This window comes from Telopea speciosissima, unplaced genomic scaffold, assembly GCF_018873765.1.
Source record: "Telopea speciosissima isolate NSW1024214 ecotype Mountain lineage unplaced genomic scaffold, Tspe_v1 Tspe_v1.0408, whole genome shotgun sequence".
In the NCBI taxonomy this organism is placed as follows: Eukaryota; Viridiplantae; Streptophyta; class Magnoliopsida; order Proteales; family Proteaceae; genus Telopea; species Telopea speciosissima.
This window is the reverse complement of record NW_025317744.1, coordinates 22,978-31,711: the sequence shown is the minus strand read 5'-3', so window position 1 is coordinate 31,711 and position 8,734 is coordinate 22,978. Positions and strand designations below refer to the sequence as shown.

General features: G+C 43.1%; 1 protein-coding gene and 1 non-coding gene across 2 annotated transcripts; both read left to right on the top strand.

Annotated features, from left to right (window-relative positions):
* Positions 1-1,062: 1,062 nt before the first annotated feature.
* On the top strand, positions 1,063-1,134 carry TRNAC-GCA. Its single transcript has one exon. It is a non-coding gene; the product is annotated as a tRNA-Cys (tRNA).
* A 3,047-nt stretch (positions 1,135-4,181) lies between these two features.
* LOC122648059 lies at positions 4,182-8,087 on the top strand. The gene is made up of 3 exons (XM_043841330.1): positions 4,182-5,194; positions 5,309-5,433; positions 8,020-8,087. Exons 1-3 carry the CDS (start codon positions 4,182-4,184, stop codon positions 8,085-8,087), a joined length of 1,206 nt encoding a protein of 401 aa, XP_043697265.1.
* The last annotated feature ends 647 nt before the right edge of the window (positions 8,088-8,734 follow it).

Genomic DNA, 8,734 nt, shown 5'->3' with positions numbered 1-8,734 from the left:
CCGAAAATGAACATATGTCAAAATAAGTATCGATTCGAAGGTCACGAACCTCAACATCGCATCCACACATCTAATAAGTGATAAGGACACTTTTTGGAAGAAAAAAAAACCCAAAAAAGTATAGAAATGCCGCCAAATAACCCCAAACGACCCAGTCGGTCTGGTTTTAACCGAAAATGAACATATGTCGAAATAGGTATCAATTCGAAGGTCACGACCCTCAACATCGCATCCACATGTCTAATTAGAGATAAGGACACATTTTAGAAAATCCCAAACCCATAAAAGTACAGAAATGCCCCCAAATAACCCCAAACGACCCACTCGGCCTGCTTTAAACCGAAAATGAACATATGTCGAAATAGGTATTGATTCGAAGGTCACGACCCTCAACATCATATCCACTCGTCTAATAAGAGATAAGAACACTTTTTAGAAATTACCAAACACAAAAAAGTACAGAATTGCGGCCAAATAACCCCAAACGACCCAAGCAGTCCGGTTTAAACCGAAAATGAACATATGTCGAAATAGGTTTCGATTCAAAGGTCACGACCCTCAACATTGCATCCACATGTCTAATTAGAGATAAGGACACTTTTTAGAAAGTCCCAAACCCAAAAAAGGGCTGAAATGCCCCCAAATAACCCCAAATGACCCACCCGACATGATTTAAACCGAAAATGAACAAATGTCGACATAGGTATCGATTCACAAGTCACAACCCTCAACATCGCATCCACACGTCTAAGAAGAGATAAGGACACTTTTTAGAAAATCCCAAGCCCAAAAAGGTACAGAAATGCTCCCAAAAAACCCCCAAACGACCCACCCGATCTGGTTTGAACCGAAAATGAACATATGCCAAAATAAGTATCGATTCGATGGTCACGACCCTCACCATTGCATCCACACGTCTAATAAGAGATAAGGACACTTTTTAGAAAATCAAAAGCCCAAAAAAGTACAGAAATTCCCCCAAATAACCCCAAATGACCCACCCGGTCTTGTTTAAACCGAATATGTACAAATGTCAAAATAGGTATCGATTCGAAGCAACGGGGGTCTATAGCTCAGTGGTAGAGCATTTGACTGCAGATCAAGAGGTCACCGGTTCGAACCCGGTTGGGCCTTATTAAATATTTCAGTGTGAAACCTAATAAAAAAAACCAAAAAAAGGTATCGATTCGAAGGTGACGACCCTCAACATCGCATCCACACATCTAATTAGAGATAAGGACACTTTTTAGAAAATACGAAACCCAAAGAAGTACAGAAATGCCCCCTAATAACCCCAAACGACCCACCTAGTCTGGTTTAAACTGAAAATGAACATATGTCGAAATAAGTATCGATTCACAGATCACAACCCTCAACATAGCATCCACACGTCTAATAAGAGATAAGGACACTTTTTAGAAAATCCCAAACCCAAAAAAGTACAGTAATGCACCCAAATAACTCCCAACGACCCACCCGGTCTGGCTCAGAGTGGAAATGAACATATGTTGAAATACATATCGATTCGAAGGTCACGATTCTCAACCTCACATCCACATGTCTAATAAGAGATAAGGACACTTTTTATAAAATACCAAACCCAAAAAAAAGTATAGAAATGCCCCCAAATAACCCCAACGACCCACCTGGTCTAGTTTAAACAAAAAATGAACATATATCAAAATTGGAAACGATTCGAAGGTAACGACCCTCAACATCGCGTCCACACATCTAATAAGAGATAAGGACATTTTTTAGAAAATCCCAAGCCCAAAAAAGTATAGAAATGCCCCCAAATAACCCCAAACAACCTACCCGGAATGGTTTAAACTGAAAATGAACATATGCTGAAATAGGTATCGATTCGAAGGTCACGACCCTCAACATCATATCCAGACGTCTAATAAGTGATAAAGACACTTTTTAGAAAAAAAACAAACCCAAAAAAGTATAGAAATGCCACCAAATAACCCCAAATGACCCATTCGGTCTGGTTTATACCGAAAATGAACATATGTCGAAATAGGTATCGATTCGAATCGCTTCGAGGATTCGATAGAGAGACCGGGTGAGGAGAGAGAAGCTCTGGTGATTTTGAGAGTTGGGTTCTAGGTGTTGGTTCTTGGTGATGGACGACAGGCCATTGGCTTTGGCTAATGGTCTTCCTCCTCCCAATCCGGGAGAAGGGGAGGCAAGGAATGTTGATGCTTTTGATGGAGGTTCAGGGCAGGCTAGGGACTGTGATGTTGTGGAGGCTGGGGCAGCTACTGGTTTGGAGTTGGGTGGTTCCTCTTTGAGGGGTGGTGGTGTAAGCATTGCTTCAGGTGCTGGTACGAATGGTTTGAAGAAAGGAGTGTCTTGGGCTTCTTTTCTTCACTCTTCTTCAAGAAACCTGAGCCATGAAGGGCTGGAATTGAGTTTTATTGAACCAGCACGCATTGATGGCATCTGTGTTGCTCAATGCTCATCGACTGTGCTCCGGGCAGAATTATCTACGTGGAAGAATACCCTCCTTGGTCATTTTATTGGTCGTAGACCAAGTTTTACCTATGTTAAAGAAGATTTGCTGAAACAATGGCAACTTTCCGGGCATGTTGATGTAAACCTCTTGGAGAGTGGCTTCTTTGTTTTTCGTTTTAATTTGGAGGAAGATAAAGCCAAGGTGTTAGAAGGTGGTCCTTGGAATGTGCTTCGTAGGCCTCTAATCCTTAGACCTTGGAAACCTAGTATGAAGCTCGAGAAGGTAGTTCTGTCCTCTATTCCAGTTTGGGTTTCCCTCCCTAATCTCCCCTTTCATTTCTGGAACGTGGATGCTCTGAGTTCAATAGCTAGTGTTCTTGGTAAGCCAATTGCCATTGACAAGATGACTAAGATGAAGGAAAGGCTTTCCTATACTCGGTTTTGTGTTGAAATTGAAGCCAGCCACGATCTTTCAGATCAGGTGGCAGTCCATGATGATGAAGGTCTAGTATTTTATCAAAAAGTTAATTATGAATGGTGTCCTCCCCACTGCAGCAGCTGCATGACTTTTGGTCATTCAAATTCTCATTGTGGTGTTATCCAAGGCTCCCAAATGGGGACCAACCGGAAAGAATGGAGGGTGAAGAATGATGGCCGTTCTCAGGTGGCCGGAGCACATGCTGGCGGTGGATCTCAGGCCACCCACGGTGGTGATGGGGATAATTTTCAAAATTCAAATCGTGGTGCTATTTTGAGAAACAAAGGTGCTGGGATTATGCTTTCCCCTAATTACAGAGGAGCAAAATCCATGGAGATTTCCAAAACTGCCATATCTATGGAGAAGAATGATAGATTTTCAAAAAATATTCCTAATGTTATCCCTAAGAATCTGGCTGGGAAACGGAAGGAGATTGTATACTCTAATGCTTTTGCATTGTTAGAAGATCTTACGGAGGAGGTTTCATATGATCCTATGGAGCTTATGCTTGATGCTGACTCATGCAATATCTTATTGGGTAAAGATCTAAATGATGGGCACAATTCTAGGGATTTTACAAACAAGGAAGCTGAGGAGGTAGGTGAAATTCTGCCTAATGTAGCAGATTCGGTCCAGACCCAAGGAAGGAATGGTAGTACAGCTGTTACGGATGGTGAAGATTTGGAGAATCCAGAAAATTCTATTAACATGTTTATTACAGCTGGTGCTTCTCCTATTCAGGCTCATGTGTTGGCCACTAAAGAAGGTATTGATGAGAGTGGAGAGAGGATAAGTGGGTCTCACATGGAGGGTAATATTACAGCTACTACAAATTTGGAAAGCAATGTTGATTGGGGTGGCGCTATTAGGGAATCTCTCCTGAAAATTCTTGATGAGGAAGGAAAAATTGATGGAAATGTCATAGGAGAGGGGGTTAAAGATGATTCTTAGTCAGCTCTTGTTCCCAAATCAGCCAACCTTTATTCAAAAGGAAGAAAGGAATCGCCCCCTCCCCATGGCTCAGCCAACTTTGAAAGACTAAAGAAGCAAGCTGCGGAGATTCAGTCAACCCAAGGGCAATCTGGAAAAGGTATGGGTCATTCGAATTCTGGTTCTTTTTCTGTTTTGGGCCTAGCCATGGGGAAGGGGCCTAACGGGTTCTCTTAAACTCGAAAGAGCCCGGTGAGGCCAAGGGAGATGGACCTAGTAAGGGGGGAGTTGACGGTTCTAACCTTCAGTCTAAATGAAGTGCTTAGTCTGGAATGTTAGAGGCATGAATGCCTCAACTAAACGGCTAGGGATTAAGAAGGTGTGCAAAGATCATCAGGCTAAATTGGTTTGTCTACTGGAAACAAAGGTTAAGGTGGATAATTGTGGTGCTATTTTTGATAATTTTATTCCAGATTGGAAGTATGTGCACAATGGTGAGATTGATAACACTATTTGGATTTGGTTGGGCTGGGATCCGAGTTTTTTTAATGTTGAAGAAATTCAAAAAACTAAGCAGTTTATTCATGACAAGGTGTTGATTATGGGAACTGCTGGCTCTTTCCTTTGCACTATAGTGTATGCTCTCAATACTGTGGCAGGCCGGAAGGATTTGTGGGAGGATGTGGGAAGTCTTGCTAGTGCTATTGCTACTCCATGGGCTGTCTTAGGGGATTTCAATGTTATTCGGAATCATAATGAGAAAATTGGTGGGGACCCGGTTCGATTTGAGGCTATTGATGATTTCAACACTTTTATTGAAGACTCTGAGCTGATTGACTTGAAGTGGAAAGGGGAAGCTATGACTTGGAATAACAGGCAAAGTGGTGATGCTAGAATTTGCTGTAAGCTAGACAGGGTGATGGTAAACTTGGCTTGGATGGATGTTTTTAGAACTTCAGAGGCTATTTTTCACCCTCCTGGTCTCTCTGACCACTCTCCTGTAGTGGTGGCTGTGTTAGATGAGGTTAATTTTGGCCCTAAACCTTTCAGGTTTTTTGAAGCTTGGATTGGTAGAGCTGGGTTTGATGATATGGTTTGGAAGGGCTGGGAGCAGCCTGTTAGCTTGCTCCTCAATCCCATCCTTAGGTTTGCTGCTCGGTTAAGGAATGTTAAAAAAGAGCTGAAAAAGTGGAATAAAGAGTGCATTGGAGATGTTTTTGTTGCAGTAAAGGCTGCACAGGCTGAGCTGTACCAAACTCAATGCAATCTTAGGGACCACCCTAATGACCCGAATTTGGTTCTTTTGGAGACTCAAGCTAAGGTGAAGTTATGGGAAGCCTTGGTCATTGAAGAAAAGTTCTTGAAGGAGAAGTCTAGGGTGAAACATATTCAGCTGGGGGATGGTAATAATAGTTTCTTTCACTAGTCCATGATTTGTAGGCAGAATAGGAAGCATATTCTCGAGATTAAAGGGGAAGGAGGTGAAATTGTTAAGGATCCTAGCCAGATCAAAGATGAAGCTGTCTCTTCCTACAAGAAGTTGTTTGGATATGATTCAGTGGATGGTGGTTGTTTTCCCAACTCGGTCGCCTTGCAGAATGGCCTGTCCCTCTCTCAACAGGGAAGTCTTATTGGTAGGGTGTCCAATAAGGAGATTATGGAGGTTGTGTTTGCTATGAAAAATTACAAAGCTCCAGGATCGGATGGGTTTGGGGCTGTTTTTTTCAAACATTCTTGGGATGTGGTTGGTGAAGATTTGACTCTAGCAGTGAATTGGTTCTTCAGTAAGTCTTGCCTCCCTAGTTCGATTAATGCTACTTTTATTAGTCTTATTCCTAAGACGGGGGATGTCTCTTCCTTTGCTGGTTATAGGCCCATAGCCCTTTGCAATCTTTTTTATAAGATCATCACAAAAATCTTATCTAATAGATTACAAGGAGTGGTTGGGCAGGTGGTGAGTGATTCCCAGTCTACATTTATCAAGGGAAGGTCTATTGTGGACAACATCCTTGTCTGTCATGATGTGGTCCGAGGGATTGAGCAGAAAGGCACTAGTCCTACAGCAGTTTTAAAGATTGACCTTCATACAGCTTATGACTCCCTTAGTAGGAAATTCTTGTTTGAGATGATGGAAAGAATGGGTTTCCCTCAGAAGTTCATTGGTTGGGTGAAGGCTTGTGTCGACACTTCCTGTTTTTCCATTTTATTAAATGGGAGTCTAGCTGGCTATTTTAAAGGGGGAAGGGGAATTTGGCAGGGGGACCTCATTTCTCCCTATTTGTTCACTATTGCAATGGAGGGGTTTTCAGCCTTGATGAGGAAGTTGGAGGTTGAGAGTAGGGTCAGTCTTCTCCCCAGATGTAAGAGCTCCCACCTCTCTCACCTTATCTTTGCAAATGATTTGATGATCTTTGTGAAGGCTACTACGGATTCTATTTCGGCCTGCCTGGGGGCCTTGGATGAGTTTCATACCTACTCTGGGTTGAAGCTCAATAGGGCTAAGTCCTCTATTATTTTAGGAGGCCTTACCCACACGTCCAGACTGCAACTTTTGGCATTAACGAATTTTGTGGATACCAAGTTACCTATCTGGTACCTAGGTGTTCCACTTATCTCTCGGAAGTTGGCTTTTGCAGATTGCTCCTCTATTTTGGATCGGGTGTGGAATAGGCTTTTTTTTCTTTTTTTTTTCGATAAGTAAGAAGATTGTATTAGAAAAGGAGGAAAAACTACAAAAGAAGGCATTCTCTAAGAACCCGACAAGGGGAAGAGAACCCAAAGCACGATGGGACAGGCCCCATCAAACAAGAACCGAGCCAACAAGGCTACGGCCTGTAATAAGTGACAAAATCTGAGTCTGTTTAAGGTAGTGAATAAGGGCAGGGGGGAAATCTCTAGGATCCCAAACTACCCCATATGAGTCGCAAGGGACTCGCAGCCATAAAATCTGTGGTCGATTTTGTTCTCTCCAAACATGGGTGAATTCTTTCATTCTCAAATCATTTGCCAAAGCAAGGATTCTACTCTTGAGAGGTTGTACTTTCCAAGGTCCTACAACCTTGCCAGAAATAGTGTCAATCGCCAACTTGGAATCGGATCGATAGAAACATCAAGGATTCCTCTCTCTATGCAAAGGAGATGCCTCTATGTATAGCAGCCAGCTCCATGGAGAGAATGCAAAGTTCCAGCCCTTGGTTAGCAAATGCAGCTACAGTTGTCCAATCGCATTACGAATCACTCCTCCAAAAGCAGCTCTACCATCGGACAGCGAACCATCACAATGAAGGGACCACAAATTGTTAGGAGGTAAGAACCACGAGCATGGTCTCGGCATCCTAATAGCCCAATGAACTTGCAAGTTCCAGGCCGAAGCAATGTGGGAATTAGCGGGACTAGGATCCCCACTCAAAGAACCGGATGTGACTACAGTCCTAACATCCCCCTTGATAGCTTCCACAATCGATCCTTAGATCTAGCCTTTTGCAAAAAATTCTGAAATTTCTTTCAAATCAAATATGCTTGATAGTGGCACAAAATGCAAGCTTTAAAACCACACCTAAGCTCCCGCTCTTCCCCGCATAACGAACCCAAATGGCAGCATCAAATATGTTCATGGGAGCCTGTCCATGAAGAGAACACATACCAAAGATCCTCCTCCAAATATCAATGGAAAAAGGGCAAGCAAAGAAAATATGGTTTCTCGCTCTCAATACCAGCCCAACAAAAACTCACAACTATGTTGAGCGGGATCCCCTGAAGAAGATTATCCCTAGTGGGGAGAGCATCGACCGAGACACCTCCAAGAAACAAAAGAGTGGGACTTAATGCGCCTTCAAACCAAACTGCTTCACTCCAATCCACGGGTTGGCCTTCACACGGGTGGCATTCCAAGCCGATTTGGTTGAAAAGATACCGCGGATTGCCAATCCATATTACCAAATCCGGGTTGTCACCATGCAACTTATCAATGGAGGGGAGGGCTCTCCACACATCAATAAGGTCAAAAGAGGTTGAAGGGCCAGGCAGCCAGTCTCCATCCCGAACAATTTCATGGAATAGGGTTGATGGTTGGAAAGCGCATCTTTTATCTTTTACAGGGCGGTTACAACTCTTAAGCTCTGTTCTTCAAGGCTGCTACATTTATTGGTCAGGGATGTTTGGACTGCCTGGTGCTCTCAAGAGAAAGCTAGAGTCCATGGCAGAAAGTTCTCAAGTTTAGAGATTTGGTTAAGCCTCACATCCATCATATTATTGGGAATGGCCAATCTACTAGACTTTGGTTGGATAATTGGCATCCTAAAGGGGTTTTGATTAAAAGGTTTGGGGATCGGGTTCGGTATGATGCTGGTTCTACCCGGCTTGCCTTGGTTTTGGACTTTAGTAGAGGTGGTCTATGGCATTTGCCCCCCCCCCCCCAGGGCTCTTTTGATCTGATTACTATTTCTAGGGATCTCCCTAGTATTCCCATTGTGAATGGGGAGGAGGATCTTATTATTTGGAAGGAAACCCCTAATGGCCTTTTTACTACTAAGTCGGCTTGGGAACTTGTGAGAAGCAGTGCTACTAAGGTGGTTTGGCATAGCCTTGTTTGGTTTCCTGGTTTTTTACCTAGGCATTCCTGTACTACCTGGAGATGTCTTATGGGTGGGCTCCCAACAAAGGACCAACTTATTAGAAGGAATATTGGAGTTGGGCAGAATGCGTCCTGTGTTGGGGGGTTTGGAGAGTCATGCCCATCTATTTTTTGACTGTCCCTTTTCTAAGACCATTTGGGATAGGGTTAGTTCTAAGTGCTCTCAAAGTGGTAAAGGACCTGCTGGCTTTTTTGATGTGGTTAATTGGCTCTCTCATGTGGTTTGTGCTAAT

What these genes read in the sequence shown, in the direction of transcription:
- LOC122648059 (XM_043841330.1), top strand. Translation starts at nt 4,182, where the DNA reads ATGAAGTGCTTAGTCTGGAATGTTAGAGGCATGAATGCCTCAACTAAA. An exon ending in GAGACTCAAGCTAAGGTGAA is followed by an intron (nt 5,195 to 5,308) that starts GTTATGGGAAGC and finishes CATGATTTGTAG; the next exon opens with GCAGAATAGGAAGCATATTC. An exon ending in TGGATATGATTCAGTGGATG is followed by an intron (nt 5,434 to 8,019) that starts GTGGTTGTTTTC and finishes TTTATTGGTCAG; the next exon opens with GGATGTTTGGACTGCCTGGT.